At 36.9% G+C, this 21,556-nt stretch overlaps 2 protein-coding genes across 2 annotated transcripts; one reads left to right on the plus strand and one right to left on the minus strand.

Moving 5' to 3' along the window:
• Positions 1–252: 252 nt before the first annotated feature.
• Positions 253–3,369, minus strand: LOC103940619 (probable E3 ubiquitin-protein ligase LOG2). The gene is given in 4 exon segments (XM_048576952.1): positions 253–693; positions 1,056–1,551; positions 2,731–2,867; positions 2,869–3,369. Coding segments are annotated over 4 exon segments (1,089 nt in total). The 5' UTR covers positions 3,208–3,369; the 3' UTR covers positions 253–576.
• A 15,112-nt stretch (positions 3,370–18,481) lies between these two features.
• On the plus strand, positions 18,482–20,756 carry LOC103940620 (putative serine/threonine-protein kinase). Its single transcript, XM_009350770.3, has 6 exons — positions 18,482–18,792; positions 18,880–18,995; positions 19,129–19,345; positions 19,460–19,697; positions 19,799–19,949; positions 20,156–20,756. The coding sequence occupies exons 1-6, from the start codon at positions 18,720–18,722 to the stop codon at positions 20,483–20,485; spliced, it is 1,125 nt and encodes a 374-aa protein (XP_009349045.1). The 5' UTR covers positions 18,482–18,719; the 3' UTR covers positions 20,486–20,756.
• Positions 20,757–21,556: the final 800 nt, after the last annotated feature.

The following is a 21,556-nucleotide window of genomic DNA, read 5'->3' on the forward strand; positions in this document are numbered from 1 at the left end:
TGACCAAGTCCATCTAATAATCCCGAAGAGAGGTGATATTCTAGTGTACGGGTGCTGCATGACAGTCTTCTCACAGGGGTGAGGCCAACATGTGGCCTCGTGTTGGTCTGACTCCTGTGAGAGGGCCGCCAGCCCTGTATGCAAAAATAACTCCTCAAGGCACAAACTTCACTTACCATCTCTGCCCCCAGAGAAACAGAGGAAAAACTATAGCATATACGTACTTAAATCTCTCAGCCCAAATACATAAAATTCATGGCAAAATACCTCATTATCTACATTAACCTTTCTTGAAACAAATAATTACAGCAGTGTAGAAGCAAATTGTATATACCCTACAACCAAGCCAAATGTAGAAGATGTATAACACTATTGCGTGTAAAGAGCATTGTTACGCGTCCCTGGTGCAACACAGCATGTTACACATCATACAACATATAATTTGCCTTTTTGGTTAATTGAAAACAGGATGGAAAACGGAAGGGCAGAAGGAAAGAGGAGAAAAAAGGCAGGGCCGGGCGCGGTGGGTGTGGGGTGCCTTTAACTTACAGAATGCTAGTGGCAGAACACATCCACTCATTCCTCAGAGCCATTGTTGACCTTTATCTCCAAAAGCCTCTCAACTGGTTGTCGGCAAATAGGGCAACGGTTTGTTTGGAATCTCAAGACCTTGGCACACCCATTGCACATGCACTGCAGCAAGAAAAGAAATCCAACCAAAAATCAGTCAAGACGAAAATCCAATATAAATTACACTCGGGTTGATTCGAAAGTAGATTAGTTTGCAAAAGTGATAACTGGACAGACGCAAGTTACTCTAACCCTATAAAATCTGAAAAATAATTGGAAGGAACTTTGAACCCAAATAAAGCAGCTTCTCTTTATAAGACTTTCGTTTTTCCTTTTGTCATTTCATAAATTTCGGTTACCATCTTCTTTTTTTTTGGCAACAAACTACGTCTCACCAATCAGAAAGTTTTCTCAAGATTAAGCTCAGCTTTTTCCACTAGCAACTATGACAAAATTTGAAAAGCAAAAGAACAAAGTATGATTACCATGTGTCTGCATGGAAGAACAGTTGTATCCTGTGGTTCAGACAGGCAAATTACACATTCTTTCCCTGGGTCATTCCCGTCCACGTCACCTTCAACTGAATTACCAATGCCATATATCTCCTGTAGTTCATACCTCATCCCCTTCACCCAAAGAATCTGCTTGGCAACCCTAACTTGGAATTCACCTTTCTCCCTTTCAAATACGGCTTGAGTTATCTGGGAGTTTGTTGTTACAGACAAAGGGCTTCCCTCTGATCCATCATGGGCAGGAGGGGATGCCTCAGCCTTCACAGCTATAGGATAGATATCCAAGTCAGCTACTTTCAGTAACTCTGTATCCTCAAACTTTGAGAAGTTAATTCCAGTTCCAGGGGGCTGCCTGAACTTCTGGCCCAGACCTTGTTCAAAATGTACTGTCACAGGTGGATGAAGGTTAAATTTCATTGCTGTCAGATTACAGGCCTCGCCTTCTTTCGCAAAGAAGATAATGGTGATGCTGTTTCACAAAGCCATATATTAAAACTTAAAAAAAAAATAAAAACAATCTGATGATCGAATAATACTAAAATATAAAAATGTGAGGAACTTTGTGCCTTCGAGAGACAATTTTGACATTTACAGCCATGCCCTCCTATAATTCTACATGAAAAATGCCATCACAGCATGCTTATTGAATATGATATGTGATGCATAAAATATCATTCTGTGTGCATCTCAGCCAAGGGAAATACTTTGTACTGCCGAATTTAACTACAAAAAGAACATACCAATCTGAATGATCAAATGGACATAAAGAGTCTAAGGTCATTTTTAGGATACACCCCTCACTGGTCAATGTGCACTATCTATGCTCTTAACCCCTCTCTATCGTCTCAAAACTTGTGCCCTTTCACTTTTGTAAGGTTCCCAAGCAGCTTCTCGTTTCCTCTTTCTGAGTCCTCTCTAGCAGTAAGAAAATCCTTGACTGATTTTGAATCAAACAGTACAGAGCACAGACAAAAAAAAGAAAGAAATCATGGTTTTCCACAGTTTCAAAAAGTTACTTATACCAAGTAGATGTATCTTGTCATAAGATAAGATAAGTTCAAATCCAATTAACAAGTAACAACAGTTAGAATCTCAAATATTTGGCTTTTTACCGGTGGTAAAAGGGTCACATGTTAGAGAGAGTATTAGAACAGACATTTGGTAACATCCTAAGGGCTCAAGTTTTCAGATTTAACAATAATCCATAAAAAATAAAAAAAAAGACAAAGTTATCTACGGTAAACCGCAGATCATCTATCGATCATGTTAACCTATTGTAGTCCCACAATTCCATACCTCGGAATGGCAAGTACCGCATAATATTTTTCAATAAAACTTTGACTCTGGTAAAATTGTTTCTCATTCTTTCAGTATCTACAACCCACTATCAAATTGATTACCAATTTAGCAAAGAACCCTTTCTTTTGCAATAATTTAACTCTCACAAAATTCAATTTCCACATCCCACCAGTCCACCAGTTCAACCTAACACACCAAAATTGAATCAACCAAACCAAAGACAGCAAGCCCATTTAAGCTAATCCCACATAAAAGCAAATATCAACCACAATTAGGCAGTTTATACAGTAACAAATCAGAAGTTAGGAAAAAAATGTTCAACATAAAAGCTTTAAGCTTGAAATTTTACCTCCCAGCAACAGTGGCATCAAAAGCAAAGGACAGGAGGAAGCTTCCAGGGTTTGCCTCATCGGGCTCGACCTTCAGAGTCTCCTTCTTCAGATTCACATCGTTCCTTATAGTTACCGCCTTCTGGTGCTCCACGTATGGCAGTCGGAGCCTGCATTACCGGGCCGCACCGGTACCGCCCGCCAGCCCAATTCGGATGGGCCGGGTCCATGTGGGGATGGGGGACGCGGTGGTGCTGATCGTACGGAGCGGGCAGAGGCAAGGGCATGGGCTGTGGCGGGTAGTGACCTTGGTACTGGTAGTACTGGGGCGGGTTGGGGTTCGGGTACTGAGAGGGGTACGGAGTCGCCGCTGCGAATACGTAGCGGTTTTGAGAGATTTCGGGCTGAGGTGGCGCTGGAGGAGGCGGAGCAGGGTGGTTTTGGCGGGACCCATGTCTCCGGCGGCCGCTGTTTGTTCTGCTTCTGCTGTTTCCCATTTTGGGTTAAATTTTCTTGGGAAACAAACAGATTGGTGCTGGAAAATCTAGAGTTGTTGTCAGACAGGTTTAGAAGATGTGAAAGATTGGAACTTTGCTTTTGTATTCTCTTGGTTTTGGTTCTGTGCGTTGTGTGAAGTGAAAGGGAACTTTGGATGGCAAAAGATGAGTCATAAAATAATTACATACCTATTTTAATTAATTAATCAGTAACAATAGAGGAAAAGACTGAAACAAGAAATAATAATAATAATAATATTGTAGCCTATATTTAACTGACAAGGAAGAGATGTGTTTGTAGAGTTGTGTAGATGATATGTTATTTCATGTACCTTTATTATCGTAATAAGGAAAGGAAGAATCTTTTTCCTCCGAGGAATAGAAGTCACAATAGGAATGATGAGAATTTGGACTAGAAAGAAGTGCTTATGCTCAACAGCTAAAGCTAACACCTTTAGATTATATTATGCACATGAATCTGGCCAAGAAAAAAGATAAGATCATGGATTCATGCACATGAAAGGATGTCCTTTGAGCCTCCTAACTATGCTTCTTATACAAATGTAAATACTGTTATCATTTGGTCTAACGTCATTCAATCTTTATTATATTTGAGATGTCATACATTTAGTTCAGAGATGTTGAATCGTTAATTTATTCAATTCTTAATGAAGAAATCTCCAATGAAGAATAAAGTTGGCTTCGGCATATGGCTTGATCGTATGCCTTACTTTGGTTGCCAAGTTGCTGTTTATATGGAGGCAGTGAATGATGATGTCATTTTGTTAGCATTGGAGAGAGGCCTTACTAATGTCGGCAAGTTTCAACAAAAGAGGCTAGGGCAAGTAGTGAGTAGCCAAAGGAAAATAAACAGAAATTAAAAAGGGAAGTTCAAGTGGTAACGTTGTGAAAATTTTGCCGTGTTTTTGTTGTTTTTAGATGGACCTTTTTATTGTTAAATCTTTGTCATTATACCTTGACTAAAAATTTAACGGTAAAATTTTTGTTATATATCGAAGTATACTAGAAAATTTCAATTATCATGTTTTTTCCTCTATTGTTGAAACTGTTTAAAATCTATGTCATAATAATTTATTGCTAAAGCGTACAAGGAATAATCGTTCATGTGTATGTTGGTGGCTCCTTACTAGATTCCAATTATGTGTTTGTTTGCTGCCCAATCATAATGGGGACACCCTACTAACCCGAGTAGCTTAAAACGTGCTTGAAGTGACCTACAATAGCACATAGTCGTGAACTATATCAAAAAGCAAAGACTAAGAATAGCAAATGGAAATTACAGATATTTCATTGTCTTTATCCATATTAGTATATTACATGGCATGCATTATGATATTGATTACTCATACATACATAATCCAATTGCATATGCATGCATAATCTTTGTTATATTATTTTTCTATCATCCGTTGAAGTTTAATAGTTTATTAATATCTCAATACTCAAATTAAATAAAGTAAAATTGAGTCCAAAATGGATATCATTGTCAGCCAATATATCTAATATAAAAAATTAAATAACATGTATCATTTTATTAAATATATATTTTTATTATATTTCATTATATAGCATATCTTGCAAAGTTTCAACCTAATTATGCATGTGAGTTTCCTTGATGCAAATATATAATGGGAGTTTACTTTCTAATTTCTGTAATTATGTAAATTTTAGTTAATGGACAACATTTCTAGTTCAATATTTGGTCCCTTTTCTTCCGTTTCACGTTATTATTCCTTGGGACTCGTCCTCCTTTTATTAACTTTATAAATTATAACTTATTACTACAATTTAGTAGTATTCATTTTCATCTGTAAGAGCAACTCCACCCCATCCAAATGAGCTGGGCAACAACCCATTTTCCCCCTAGTCCCCCAAAAAGCCACTCCACCCCATCTAATTAGCTGGCCCAAAGTAGATGCCAGCTTTGAGCCCAGTCTAGAATAGATTGACCTAGAAACCGACTTATATGACGCCAGGCTGACGTCAGCCATGTGAATTAATCTTTTTTACAGCCCACACACGTGTGGGCGTGCATTCCTGACAGCAAGCAGAGGGGGGGCCAAGCTACAGCACACTAACGAGAACATGCGACTTAGGCCATGCGACGCAGGGATCGTTGGATTTCCAATGGTTAGTTTTCTGGACTGTTGGAATTTCAACGGTCAAAAAATTTTGAATTTGAAATCTAACGACTTGTGACGTGGCATAATCTGGACTGTTCGATTTTTAGATCAACGGTTCAGGGCTTTCGGCCAAAAAACTTTAAAAAAAAATGTCAAAAATCTTACTGTTGCCCATATGTCCAATTTTGGGCTGTTGGATTTCAATCTTTTTGAAATCCAAAGGTCCAGATTAATTAACATAATAAAATTATTAAAAATTGTTTAAAAATACAGAAAAAATAAAACGAAATTTTATTATTTTTTTCTATAAATACATAACCATCATCTTCCACATTACACCACATTTCAATATTTTCAACATTTTCAACCAAAGCTTTCATATACTTTTGTGTGAAAAAAAAATGACTATTGGATGGTCATAGAAGATGTTACGTTGTGTGAATGCTAGGTTCAAGCTACTCATGACCCGATTACGGGTAATGAGGTGTAGTTGCAAGAACTTAGGAGTAAAATTACTACATCGTTTTGCGAGAAGTTTGGAAAAGAATCAAGAAGTGGTCAAGGTTGTTGGAAAAAACTCAACAAATTGCTTACTTGTTGGAAAAACGCCCTCTCTCAAGCTACCAATAATTTTGAGTAGTGGTAGAAGTTTAGCGGATTAGGTGACAATATTTTTATTTATTTATTTATTTGTATTACAACCGCATTTTAGAATATTGTCTTATCCCGCATTAATTACCTTGATTATAAAATTGTCTTCTCCCGCATTTTATAAACACTTCAAGCACAAGCTTGATACAATGCGAATAGCAAAAACAAATCATTCAAACTCTGGAAATGTTGGAATGTTGTCAAAGATTGTCCCAAACACAAACTGGTCCAGAAGTTGTCAGGCATGGCATCCCTATACATTATCCACCAGAAGCAGACTTGGACCAACAGGAATGCGACACATTTGAAGTGCCAGAAGGGACGCCTAAAGCAGTGCTGAAGCTGACTCATCCGTCGCTAAGGCCTCAAGGTAAAAAGGCAGCAAATAAAAAAGGGAGTTCTTCCAAAAGTGACAATACAATGTATGGAAGAATTTGCTCGCCAAGGTGAACAAAACTTGGCACAGGACAAGGCTAAAGATGAGGCAAAAGCTGCAAATATGCAAGCAATCTTAACAACTACTGAGATACATGATGCGACTAATAAGAGACAAAGACAACTACTTAATTAAGAATGGAGATGCTTAGAGAAGAAAGGATGGCTCAACAAGATTGTGACACTATGAACAAGGTTCTAGAAGGAATGTCTCCGAATTCTAAATATTTTTGGACATCGAAAAAAGAGGACGTGGTGCGAAGGAGGCGTGCTAGAAACAAGGGAACAAGTGGAGGGGGTCCTAGCTACATAAATCCTAGCAACGAAGATCCTAGCACCCACATATCCTAACTACTCAGACTTTATGTAATTTCTTATTTATTTTTAGTACTTTATGTCATTTCTTATTTATTTTTAATACTTTATGTAATTTTGTATTTATTTTGAGTACTTTATGTAATTTCGTATTTATTAAATTGGGTACTAAGAGCATGTTTATTCAAACAAAATAAAACTACAAAAACACACCAAATAAACTTAAAAAAAAATAATAATAATAACACACCAAATAAAATTACATAAACATACCAAATAAACTTAAAAAAACAACCAAATAAAATTACATAGACATACCAAATAAAATTACATAAACACACCAAAATTGTACCTTCGAAAAATGGCATGTAGCGTGACAATATTGGTCAAAAATCATATCCGAAATTAAAAATAAAATTATTTTCTATTATTTAAAAAATAATATACGAATTGATTTGGCAATTCTGTAACATCCCACATCGCGCCAGGAGAGTGATCCTTAAATGTATATTCTCATCCTTACCTAGCACGAGGCCTTTTGGGAGCTCACTGGCTTCAGGTTCTGTAGGAACTCCGAAATTAAGCGAGAAGGGGGCTAAAGCAATCCTATGATGGGTGACCCATTGGGAAGTTGCTCGTGAGTTCCCAAAAACAAAACCGTGAGGGAATAGTAAGCCCAAAGCGGACAATATCGTGCTACGGTGGTGGAGCAAGGCCGGGAAGTGATCCGCCCCGGGCCAGGATGTGACAATTTGGTATCAGAGCCTAACCCTGGCCACGTGTGTGCCGACGAGGACGTCGGACCCCTAAGAGGGGTGGATTGTAACATCCCACATCGCCCAAGGGAGTGATCCTTAAATGTATATTCTCATCCTTACCTAGCACGAGGCCTTTTGGGAGCTCACTAGCTTCGGGTTCCGTAGGAACTCCGAAGTTAAGCGAGAAGGGGGCTAGAGCAATCCCATGATGGGTGACCCATTGGGAAGTTGCTCGTGAGTTCCCAAAAACAAAACCGTGAGGGAATGGTAAGCCCAAAGCTGACAATATCGTGCTACGGTGGTGGAGCGGGCCCGGGAAGTGATCCGCCCCGGGTCGGGATGTCATAATTCAGTTTAAGGGTGGAGATGCACTTGGACAGTTACTATTCATTGTAGTCAATTACTATTCATTTGGGTGGATTGAATTGACTCTTGACTAGGGATTTTTAGGGGTGTAGTTGCTCTAAATGAGAGGTTTTAGGTTTGACTCAAATTACTGAGAAGCCCACCCCCTCTTCTTCCTTACTATAGATAATAGTGTTTGTTAAAAAAAAAAAAAAAAAGGACTATATAAATTTTGGCCCCATTTCAAATGGGTGGTAGGTACTTTGGCCATCTCCAACCGATGGCTGGCCAAAGGGCTCGTTTTAGCCCTCTGGCCCTCCAAGATTCTCCAAGATATTAATATTTTAATGAATAGTACAAGGTCATATTTGCCTCTGTCTCCAACCGAGGGCCAGAGGGCCATAGGGCTCATTTTAGCCTAGTCACGAAAAACCGTCTCCAACCGAGAACCAAAAGGTCATAGGGTCAAACATAATTTATTATTTTAATTTAAAAACTATAACAACTTAAATTCAAATCCAACAAATTTAAAAACTACAACGATAACTAGCCCAAAAAACCAAAAAAATTAGAATCTAAATTTAATGAATGATTTAGGTATTTATAAGAAGAAAAAAAATTAGAATTTTTAAGAATTAAAAAAAAAAAAAAGTTGGCCCAAAAAAAAAATTGAATACAATGGTTAGCTGGTTAGCCGTTGCATTCAAATTTTTTATTTAAACAATCCTGTCAGTTATAACCGACAGGAATACGTTTAATTTTTAATATAAATATATTCTTGTCAGTTATAACTGACAGGAATGCTATATTTTCTGGCCAGTCCTCCAACCCTCTAGCATAGCCCTCGTTTGGAGACGGTTTTCGGGTTATTTCCTTCGGTTGGAGATGGCCTTAGGTTTTCATCCAAACTGCATCCTAAGGGTTTTTTAATTTTTTTTGGCTTATTTTTAGTTATGCCTCATGGAACTTGATTTTAATCTCACTTTGCTCCCTGTAATCCAAAAGTTGCCACTTTACTTCCTAAAACTCAAAGTTTGCTCCACTTTGCCCCTAGAACTCAATTTTGATCTCATTTTGCCCCCTAAAACTTGAAGTCGTCTATATAAAACTCAAAATTCGCTCCACATTGCCATAGATTTGTTAATTTCTTATGTGGATTTGATTTGGGTGCAACATGCTAATCAATATCTTTTTTATTTTTTTTCATCTCTTCAATTTCTTTTAAACTAAATATTTTTTGATAATTGAATGTTAACGCATAATAAAGATTTATAATCAAATTTATTGCACATGTGGCATAGTCTTATTGGGTGCTAGGTCCCATATATGTTTTCGGTGGCGACTTGTAAGTTTCAAGGAGAAGAGAGACTCCATAAATCAAAGTGAAACGAATTTTGAGTTTCAAGGAGCGAAGTGGTGAAGTTTGAGTTTCTGGGAGTTTTTCTCTCTCTTTCACCCCCTTCTCCCTTTCTACATCTACAAGTTTGAGACCGATTGGGTTCTAGAAACTTCTATATCATTTTTTTTTATCATTTTATTGATATTTAATTGATATGTCGGATATCGATAGAATTTTTCGTTTTTAACCGAAATTTATGAAGTTTATGATAGGGGGAAGATAAAGACTTAGGGCTGATTTGGTATTGCTGTGCTTTGAGAAAAAGATGCTTCTGATGTGCTGTGAGAATAAACAGCTATGAAATAAAGCAGCAGAGTGTTTGGTAAACTTTTTTGTAAAAGTGCTTTTGAAAAAAAAAAAAAAAATCAGTATTATAGTGTTTGGTAAACTTTTATGTAAAATAGATGTGAAAAAAAGCCGATTTTTCGAAGCTGGGTTTTGCAGCTTCTTGTTTTTGGCTTTTTTTCACCCAAAACTGTGAAAAAAAGCTAAAGCTGAATTTTTACCAAACACAAAAATAGCTCCCAACCTTTTTTGATACCAGCTTTTTTCAGAATCACCTCAGTACCAAACCAGGCCTTACTCTATCTCAGCCAACTGCCCATTTGTCTGAAATATTGACCGATATTGTTGATTATTAAAATACGGTGATCAAGTATACATGTACCGAGAGAAAGTTGAAGTTTTAGCAGAACATCTTTGTCGAGAAGAAGGTAAAAGGAATATGTTTTTCAGTACTTAATCAATAAGTTTACATCAAGAGTATTTATACTCAGTTACAAAGCAACAAAGAGACAACTGTTAGAAACTCAAATTAACAAACTAATTACAACTAGAGTAAAAAAGTAAAACAGTAATAAAGGAACTAATTCTAACAAACTCTGTTTCGTTAAGTTTGTTCGCATGGAGATTGCTCTATACTAGTATGGAGTTGCTCTTCACACCCCCTCAAGCTGATTAGAGGAGAAGGCAAGGAAATCTTGGATTGCAAGTACAAAAATCGAGCTTTAGAAGGAGACTTGGTATGTATATCGGCAATTTGATCTGCCCTACAAACATATTTAACTTGCACATTCTGATTTAGAACTTTGTTCTGTACTGTAGTGGTAATGAATTTCAACATGCTTTGTTCTAGCATGGAAAATAAGATTAGAGGCTAAACACACAATAGGTCTTTGTGACAAAGGAAAACCCAATTTCAGTAAAGATCTTGCTAATCCAAGTAACTCAACCGTAGTTAAGGCAAGAGGTTGATATTCAGCTTCGGTAGAAGATCAAGCCACTATAGAATGTTTCTTGGCACTCCAACTAATAAGATTTTGCCTAAATGATACCCAATAGCCACTAGTTGATTTCCTATTAAAAGGGCTCCAACCAGTCATGCATCGTAATAGGCATTAAGATGTAAAGAATCTTTGGTTATCCACAAAACATGAGTAGCAATTCCCTTAAGAAATCTTAATATCTTTTTAACAGCTTGAAAGTGACCATCTGCTGTTCTTTTAATTTCCAAACCCAAGAAATAATGAAGAGGACCCAAACCTTCACTGGAAAAAGAGAACTGAGTTTTTGAATCAACTGAGAACAATTGGCAGCATTAGGACCAGTCAGTGCAGTCACCATTGTATCATCAACGTATACAAGAATTAAAACCAAAGTAGGCTCAGATAGAATGAAGAGTGAGTTGTTAGACTAGAAGTTCAAAAACCAAGAGGCTTGAAAGCTCGAAACAGCTTTTCATATGAAGCCCTTGAGGCCTGCTTTAAGCCATAAAGAGATTCAAATTTTGTATGTCATGTCGGGCCTCGTATTTGCACAACTTATTTCTAAACTCCTTAGCACCACCTTCAAATATTTAGCCGATTGTATAGATACAATTTTTCCAATCATATAACAAACATATTTTCATTAATCTTCAAGCTAACTTATTCCTTTGGTCTTCCTAAAGTGGTAGCAATCCTCATGACAATCATAAGGCAAAATAATCACAAGCAAATTTAAGCGATGACGTTCTTCCTTCATGGCTAATTCACAAATACAAAATATATGAGATGATCAATGTTGTGTTTTGAGTTGGTTTAACAAATAACAAGGAGCATTGGTCAAGAACAACTCAATCTCTTAAGAACTAAGTAAACAAATCATATATGATTTTGATTTTCAAGTTGCTCAAGTTGCTTATAATGGAGAAAGTGAATTAATGCATTTTTATTGCTTTTTATTTATGCATTATTAATATATATTATATAGAGGTTTCTTGCTCTTTTCAAAATGAAACCAGATGGTGTGACTTCATTACAGCAGTCCAACTTTCCGGGTGTGGCGATGCTATTCAGCTAAGGTCCAAGGATTAGGAAAGGGAAAATTCAACTGCTAATATAAAGCCAGACAAACTAATAATCCAAATGCTGATTTGGTGTCTGAGAATCTCAGACTTCCAAAAAGTCTATATATTCTCCTGCGACCATTGCATGATTGAGGATTTCTTTCTTTGGGGGGTCCAAATAAGAAATTGCTTATGCATACACAATTTGCATCATGCATAAATAATTCTCGTTTGTTAAAAATATCATGTATTAGTGGTCACATACAACGCATACAAGCCTTATGATCTCAGAATATTAACGTCTCAAAAAACATAACTAAATCAAATATATGATCCAAGACATGAGCATCACCATTTCACCAAACTCCACCCATACCAGAAACGTCATACTAATTATTTAGTGTTAATTTAACTTATACAATATTCTTCAACTTGTTTTGTAGGTTTAGACCTTTTAGCTAGGTTTGGCTTTACAATTGTTTGGTTTCATGTCCCCATCATTTCTTTGTATCTTTATTGTTTTAGTGTCTAGAAGGGTAATGTTTATATCCCCTTATCTTTCATGTAGTTTTTCTGTTCTTTTTTGATAAGGGGGGTATAACTTCTTTTTTTATCATTAATAAAATTTCTCTCAAACCGTCGAATTTGAAAAAAAAAAAAAATACACACACACACACACACACAAAATTCTAATGTAAATCATATAATTAAGAATCCAGTCCAACTCCAAGCCAGCATATTACATATAGGGACCTAATTTCACCTAAAACGCACATAATGCAATTTTCAACAAGATTCTAAAAGAAGCTACACACTAGTCGAGCGGTAGGTTGGGCCTAGTGCCTAGGCGGACTAGATAAATATAAATAAATCTATTATATTTCGTGTAAATAAGTATCTTCTTATACTTAAAATATATAAAATATCATCATAAACTGCAAAATAGAATGACATATATATTATGAAGTATTGGAATATAATATAAACATGGGAAACAAGGATATAATGTTTGTTCATTTAAGTATGCAACTAAGTGTCGTACAATTTATTAAAAAAATAAAATACAAAATGAAAGTTATCTATTTTCTGTCTAAGTGAATCATGACCTAGGTGAGTCTGGACGAGCTAGGCAGTCTAGGCAAGCACCTTAATAGGTTTAGGCGCCCTTCTTAATTTTCAAACGCCTAGACATTAATTAGGACGGAAGCCAACCACCTAGCGCCAATTTTTAGAACAATGATTTTAAATATATTAAAAGAGATAATCTACGTGACGTTCATATACATGGATGCATTTTGGCTCACCCACGTTAACTTGAGTGTATGCTCACCACACATCTCCAAACTTACCGAGTGTCCCCTTGCTTTAATCCTAGTTAACATTTTCATTTGTTATTAATATTTTACTATAATAATACATTAATAATCATTAACATTTATCTTTTAACTTTTTAATTAATATTTGTATCTCAACCGTCCATCTCCCCTCTTCCTCCCTCCTCCAACCATCCATCTCCCCTCTTCCTCCCTCCTCCAACCGTCCATCTCCCATCTTCCTACCTCCTCCCATCTCTCTCCTCTGTCACTTCCCCCCTTTTCTGTTATTTGGGCGAAAATCCCAAGTCTAAAATCTCAAATTCTAATACTAAAGGGGCATGGGTGAATTGATTTGACGGGGTGAAGTCCATCGACATCTTGAGAAAGGAGCACAGGTTGCCTCCATTCACCCGAAGCAAAGATGCGCAGATAAGTGAAGAAAATTTGTACCCAGAAGACTGTTCCAAATTGTGGGTGGTTGGCGTGGGGTGGTGGGAGGAAGCAGATAACAAGTGAGATGAATAAAGGGTCGTCATTGCTGCTTCAAATGCTCGAGCAATTTCCAGTAGAAATTTATACATAAATAAATTTATATTAGGAGATAATTTCTGTGATTCGGAACGCCATGAACGATTTGGTGGAGGAGGACAATTTCTTTGAAACTGAATAAACGCTTCGGGAAGTCAGTTGCAGACTTGGTTTTTTATTTGTCTATTTTTAGTTTATTTTTATTTCTTTATTAAATTAATAAAGAGTAATTAAATCACCGTTAATCAGGGTTAAGGCAAGAAGACACTTGGCAAGCTTGGAGATGTGTGGTGAGCATACACCCAAGTTAATGTGGGTGCGCAAAAATGCACCCCTTTATGCATCCACATATAATTTCTTAAACTTTCCTTGGGAATAGTTGGAGTCTTGACACAATAAACTTGCTTCTTTGAGGTTTTGTGGTGTTTCAGATTCGTTGATTCCTAAAGCACCTAACAAAATTAACTAAATCATTAATCAACATTTTTCTTAATTTCAATTCAAACAAGTGCCATATTTATTAGGGTTAGAATTGTTCCTCTGTCCCACTAGTTAGAATTGTTCAATTCGAAATTTCCATAGTTCTTTGTCATTAAAAAAAAAAAAAAAAATCAAGAAATACTAACAATTCTTCATTGCTGTGGATGTTGAAGATCATGAGTAGTTGAACAAGGAGATGAAACCTGATGCAACGGTGGAAGGCTTAGTTCATGATATTTGGATATTGGCCGGGAGTGTCCGGTCTGTGGAGTCTGTGTTCTCATTGAGAGAAGAGAATAGAGAAGCACACTCCGTGACAATGTTTGTTCTTAAGGAGGGGGCTTGTTCGACTGGGATTGTATTGGTACTCCTTTTCTGTATGGTAATTTAGCTGTGGATGTAAATATTTTGACTAGAATTTAATAAAATCCATCTCCTTCACCGTGTGTAGTGTAGGAATTAGGGTTTTGTCCTACACCAGGACACCACGCGCGTATGTTAGAATATTTTATGCACATTGTGGTAAACCAAAGACCAGACTACTAGACTGGTCACAACTCCCAGACATATATCTTTTGGACTGCTCATGAGTACGGACGAATATGCACTAGGATCCTCCACACTCCAATTCTCGTTTTCAAACTTTGATTCATTCAAAATTTCAAATGTCTAAACACAACACCAAGGGTGTTTTTGTCATATTAAATTGATAGACTCACCATATGGCGCCATGACCTCCGTTGCCGGGGCAATAAGCTCATTTTACGTATGAGTGCGCTTAATTAATCACAAATTCACGTCAAGTGAAAACTTTTCTCTTAATTAACGATTTAATCATTTGTGGTAAGTATTGATCGCCAGGTGGCTCAGGCTGCATGATCATCTAACCTATCACATTCATATATGAGCATGGCTTGGCTCCTTAGCTATGAGAAACAATTCTTTTTCATCTGCAATGTAAATTTTAGTTTGAGACATGAACATAAACAACTTATTAGAACACAACAAAAAGTTAAAAGTTTACGCAAACGCATATTGCTCTTTAAGATGGAGGAATGACATGAGGAGTTGAATATTTTTCTTAATACATTCCAAAGGTTGTTAATGGGATGTCATAGGTGGAAAAAATTGTTAATTACTAGTAGAGTAATAGGTAGAAAGCTCGTAGAGTAGTAGGTAGAAAGGGTAAAGGCCTTGGAAAATGGATTTGGATTGTCCGACCTCCCCATCCAATACCCTTCTCATCTCTTTCTATTTCTGTGGTCACGGTTAAGCTACGTTAACATTTTATATTCTCATTGCTTTTTGTCTTATTATTTCTATAAAAAAATCAATATAAAATGTTGATGTAACTTAACTGTAACCACACAATATAAAAGGAAATAGAAAGGGTATAGAATGGAGAGGGTAGACAATCCAAGTCCTTGGAAAATTCAAGCCTTTATTTGAGTAGTCTTCTCCAAAGACCTTCGAAAGAATAAATCTGTATGAACAATTCAATTGGCTTCCAAGCAGTCGGGGGGTGTGGGGGGGATCTCGTGTCCCGTTCTTTGCACGTTTTAAGTACCTTTTTGCCTCTTTTAAGCGTGTTGAATCGCACTTTGAAAACTTGTATAGTTATCAAATGTGTTTTCATTTGCACCTACGTAAGTACATATGAAATTGCTTTTTTGCATAAGAAAAAAAAATTCTTATTCAAGTCAATATATATTGATAAATGTTACTTAGTATTACGGTCTAGTGGTATTCATCTCTACTTGTGAGAGGTCTTGTGTTTGATTCTCACCAAAGACGAATCTGAACCACATTATTGCTAACCTATTGTGATGCTAAGCTCACCTCCCTCCCCTTAAAATAGATAATATCGTTTGTTAATATATATATATATATGGGCCCTTTGTGCAAAGAGATTCTAATTTTTTTTTTCAAACAATGGGGATTTGGTGTGAGGCTCACTCTACATCGAACTTCAACGATCCGAACTGTCAAAAATTCAATTCAATCCAAAATCATTTACCTATTTAATTATCAAGATAAAATTTCGTTGTTTATTATATAACAAAGTATTCTATAATTTCTTTGAACCCAATTAGATGTCTTAAACATTTCCGATTTGGCTAATATTTTGCAATGATGATCTATTAGGTGCAACTTAAAAAATAGACAGTTCGGATCGTTAAAGTTCGATGTAGTGTGGATCCCACAACTAATCCTTATTTTTATATATAAAAAAATAAATGGAAATTCTTTCTCTTAAAGATTTCCTATATATTGATGAATTAATTTGTAATGGCATCCATAAGACATTAAAATGAATGAAAAGGAAATTTTTTGTTTGATCAAACTATGCCTTTTGCTTTTGTTTGGACCCAAAATAATATTGTTGGGCTGAGTGTAGGTTTATGCTCGGCCCAAAGCTGTTTCAAATATACTATAGGTTGCTTGGTGATCCCGAGCCATTCAGCAAGGATGGTCGAGTCCTATCGAAAGAAGGAGTAGTTCGGATAAGCAAAGGGGTCGAAGAAGTCCTAGTGCAATTTGGATTCTCGACCAACAATGAATATAGCCTCAAGAAGGGGGTGAGTTCAAAGTCCTAATAGGGGTAGGATTGGTCGAAGTAGAGTTGGAACAGAACAAGAAGTCCCAAACCAAATATGATTTTGACTCGATCTTAAAGGATTTGGTGCTATAAATACAAGACATCATGCAACAATTGAAGGGGCTCCAATTCAACACACAACTGCCCTGCGCAAAACCTCTTAAACATTTTGAGATTTTTTGTTTTCTTTTTCCCGCCGACACATCTTCAGTTTGGATAAACAGCACTGTGAAGGCAACCAACGAACATCTTCAGTTTGGATAAACAGCACGGTCGCCGTAGAATCAGTCGATCGAGAAGCACCTTCAGTTTGGATAAATAGCACTGCGTCGAGGCCGACTGGTTACCTATCCAAGTCTCGGTCGAGAAGGGTTTCCAAATCCTTATTGGCAGATGTCATCTTATTAGCCTTCTAGGCGAAGTAAAGTGTCACGAGTTATGACATTCGGCGTATTGAACGCCGAGTGATTTTATGATTAGATACTCACAAAAGAGTTTCAGAGTTCAGCATTCTGACGGCCGAACCACATTTACCATCAAGACATACATCACCTTTGAACACTTGTGTCCGTACAGTCTTGTGTCGATTCGACGTGCTTATACTCTCACGAATATAATCACTGTGACCGAATTCGGCGCCGATGATTTGTGAACTTCGCAGAACTAGCAGCCTTGTCTTCAGGTTCGAGAATCCAAAAACCGAGATTTGTTCCTTCCTCGGCCACAGTCGCAAGATAAAGAAGTCAGCAACGCGCTCAATGCAACATCAACAAATTTTACTCCTCTGCCGAACTTGGCCAACGAGTTGGCGCGCCCCGCATTCAACCGAAGGACGTAGTTGACTTATTAGTTACTTGACTTGCGCGCCACGTAGGCTTTGTAATTTTTAAGTTCAACAGCTTTCTAACCCATGATAAATATTAGATTCGATAAAATTGTACAAAACAACATGATACGAACACGTGTGAAAATTTAAGTGATCGAGTTAGGGCATATTTGGATAAAATTGTACAAATAACATGATACGAACATTTGTGAAAATTTAAGTGTTCGAGTCAAGCCATATGTGGACGGGTTGAAAATGGTTCATCACATACAGAAAATGGTACAATCATTGGTTTTTTCAAAAAACATAGTACTAAACTACTAACACGGTATCTTTACGTTAATACTAGCATATGGACGCACACAAAGTATGTGAGAAAATTTTTTATTTTTGTTTTTGAAATAGAATGTGAGAGGAAGAGAGTGATAGATAATGTGGAAGAGGGAAGTTTTATTTATTTATTTATTTTTATTTTTTTTAATTAGAGATATGTTAGGATTACATGTAGATGAGATTTTGAAAAAAAAAGCAAAATTTGATTGTGTGAAATTACATTTCTGCCTCATATTTCTTATCAATGTTCTGTTTTAATTAGAGAGTTAAACTGATAATTTCATAGGATTTTGGTTGACAATGAGTGTATTATTAATTAGTAAATATTTGATATTATTAAGTAATTTATTCGTAATTTGTTGATGGGTGAACATAATTTGATACGCAATATTCGGCACAATAAGCTAATAAGTCGAGTTTAAACTTAAAACAACACAATGCGAACAAGTTATAACATGACTTGTTGCCGCGTTTAACACATGCAAGCAAATTAACTTCAACTATATATATATATATATATATATATATATGTATGTATATGTATGTATATATATATATATATGTATGTATATGTATATATATATATTTTTTATTTTTTATTTTTTTTTTGAAACAGTGGATCAGCTAGTGGTTTTGTTACGATAGTTCATCATTTCGGGTGCTGTGAGTCTTCCCGCATTTTCCTAACCATCATCGTGCGATTCACCAAAATTAAGACTCAAATTTAATACGTATCGTGTGAAATACGGGTCTGGAATTCATCTTAAACATTGGTGTGCTGGTTCAACTATATATAATTGAGTACGTTGCAAAGTCTCCAACAAGAAAATATTCCAATGGAAAAGCTCAAACTATGAAGTCCGCAGCCAAAATCAGGTCAAACGCCCGCGGCAATAATATATTGTTGCGTCTCCATTTATTTTCTTCCTCCAAAGCTTCTTCTTTCATGGGGTGCTCTCTCTTTAATCCATTGTAATTATCCCCAAGGCTTAAGATTAAGCACATTCAATAGCAATAATCCAACAAACAAAAAAAGAGTGCTTCCGGCTGCTGGAACATGAAGTTCCCACTTCCTTGCAAAGATTGCTTCGTCTCCTCACCTACAAAGGCCATTGAAAGAAGGATGCAAGGTATTATTAGGGTTTGTTGTTCTTGGGTTTTGCAGCGATTTACTGTGGTCTTAATTGCTTTTTTTGTACTTTTTTGATATAACCCAGATGGTCAAATTCCAGACAACTTGAGAATTTTCTCCTGCAAGGAATTGAAGTCTGCCACCAATGGTTTCCATTCCTCCAACAAGCTTGGAGAAGGCGGCTTTGGCTCCGTTTATAAGGTTTTTATCTCACCCTGCAACATCAAATTCTGCATATTGTTGATACAATTGCATATGTGTGTGTGTGTGTGTGTGTGTGTGTAATATATATTGTGTTTGCTGATATGGGGTTAATTGTGATTGAGTTCTAAAGGGTCAACTTAGAGATGGGAACCTTGTGGCTGTGAAAGTGCTTTCCGTTGAACTCGAATCAATGAGAGGAGAGAGGGAGTTCATCGCAGAATTAGCTGCTCTGTCTGTAATCAGACATGAGAATCTTGTTAGGCTTCAAGGGTGTTGTGTTGATGGAGCTGCAAGATATTTGGTCTATGATTACATGAAAAACAATAGCCTCACACACACTTTACTTGGTAAATAATCATTCCTCTGCTTCTAGTTCTTCAATTTCTAACTGAATAATCCACATTTTTGCTGGATTGTTATTGAAATTATGAAGTAATGAAGAATGTGATATTGATTAATAGGTGGAGAGCAAAACAGGATGAGATTTAGTTGGGAGGCAAGGCGGGGTATTTCAATAGGAGTAGCTCGAGGACTCACCTATCTGCACGAGGAAGTTGATCCTCACATTCTGCATAGAGACATTAAATCCAGCAACATTCTTCTTGATGAGAATTTGACACCGAAAGTTGGTGATTTTGGTTTATCGAAGCTGTTGCGGGACAACCATACTCACATTAGTACTCGTGTAGCCGGGACAATGTAAGTTGTTTTTGAATCACTGAATATGCTTGCATTGTGATTGGATTACTCTTTGAAATGCTACTGCATTGCTAATGGGGTGTCTCGCGATAATCCAAAAGAGGCTATCTTGCTCCAGAATACGCTATTAGCGGGCGTTTGACGCGAAAATCAGATACCTATAGCTTCGGAGTGCTGTTGTTGGAAATTGTCAGTGGCCGAGCAGTTGTGGATTTTGACTTGCAACTTGGGGAGCAGTACCTGGTTCAGAAGGTAAACAAATTAAATTAGAGCATCGAATTACTGCTGGCATAGTTGGACATATTTTTCTGATATAAATATAAGAGGATTGGGCGAGACTACTTCCTCAGTAACAGTCAATGTTAGACTGAAGCAAAGCAAAACAGCTAGTTAGTAGCCTTGAACACACTTTCGATTTAAACTTCAGAACTGAAGCAATGTTGTTTGTGAACTTGCAGGTATGGGAAGCGCACAAGGATGGAAACCTTGCACAACTAGTTGATCCTACACTTCAGATGAACTTTCCTACGGATGAAGCCATTCGGTTCTTGAAGGTAGGACTTCTTTGCGTGCAAGAAAAGGCCAACCACCGGCCACGGATGTCAAAGGCGGTTGAGATGTTGTCCGGAGATGAAGTCATCAAGGACTCTCATATTTCGCAACCCGGGCTTGTTTCGGATTTCATGGATATCAAAATGAGGCAAGATAACTCAAATGATCTGAGCACTTTCTCCAAGGCCTCCACAGTCTCCACAGTCTCCAAGGCCTCCACAGCTAGCAGCACATAAAACCATTGTAAATCTGAAGACTATATGCTGCCCTTATAACCATGTGAGTGAAGCCTGCAGAGCCATTGATTTTTGTTGGATGTCTTTTTAGTATATGGTACTCAGACAACCAATTTTTTTCTCTGGGGTTTACATTGTTTAATTGTTTGTGGGATTTTGGGGGTGGTTTTTCTTTGCTTCTTGCTGTTGTTGATAGTACGTTTGCAAAATACGTGTACAAAGTTACCTCCCAGTAAATTAATGTGAAAAACCAGCATAGATGTTGAGCTTTTTTCTGTTATTTACAGTGTCTAAAGTTACATAAACTGCTGCAGAGACAGTGGTAACTAATGAAGCATGTCCAGCTTGAGGCAAAATACATTATAACAGTAAATTTAAGGGTAAATTACATAATATCCTCTCAGGTTTGAGGTCTATTATAACCCCATACAACATCTTTAAAACATTTCACTTTCATACCTCACGTACTATTTTATTTCAAAATAATACCTCCATTACATTTTCCATCTATTGATCCGTTAAACGCTAACATGGTTGCCAAATGTGTGTCACATGACAAAAAAAAAAATTTAATTTAAAAAAAAAAAAAACCTAAAACATCTAAAAAAACAAAACAAAACAAAACAAAACAAAAGCTGAAACACACCTACCTGCAACCCCCAAACCAAGAAACCTTATTCCCCATGACCCACGCAGATGCACCTCTCTCCCCCCCTCCTCCTCCTCTCTTCTCCCCCATCTTCATCTTCTTCCCTTTGCAACCCAGGAAAAAAAAAAAAAAAAGCCCTTTAGTTCGTCTTCCCCCCTCCTCCTCCTCATCTCTTCTCCCCCATCTTCATCTTCTTTCCCCTACAACCCAGAAAAATAACAAAAAAAGAAAAAAAAAAAACCCCTTCAGTTCGTCATCCCCCCCTCCTCCTTCCCTCTCTTCTCCCCCATCTTCATCTTCTTCACCCAACCCCCTACCTTCAACCCAGAAAAAAAAAAAAAAAAAAAAAAACCCAGATCCCGTCTATGTTGCCATCGCCGGGTTTGTGAGGTGAAAATTGGAGGAATGGGTGTGGATTTAAG

This window comes from the organism of the source record quoted next, unplaced genomic scaffold (assembly GCF_019419815.1).
Source record: "Pyrus x bretschneideri cultivar Hongxiangsu unplaced genomic scaffold, Pyrus_bretschneideri_v1 Contig94, whole genome shotgun sequence".
Lineage (NCBI taxonomy): Eukaryota > Viridiplantae > Streptophyta > Magnoliopsida > Rosales > Rosaceae > Pyrus > Pyrus x bretschneideri.

Excerpts from the sequence above, each read along its gene's own strand:
- LOC103940620 (XM_009350770.3), top strand. The coding sequence starts at position 18,720 with ATGAAGTTCCCACTTCCTTGCAAAGATTGCTTCGTCTCCTCACCTACA. Across the intron at positions 18,996-19,128 it reads GCTTTGGCTCCGTTTATAAG|GGTCAACTTAGAGATGGGAA; the intron begins GTTTTTATCTCA and ends TGAGTTCTAAAG. Across the intron at positions 19,950-20,155 it reads AGCAGTACCTGGTTCAGAAG|GTATGGGAAGCGCACAAGGA; the intron begins GTAAACAAATTA and ends GTGAACTTGCAG.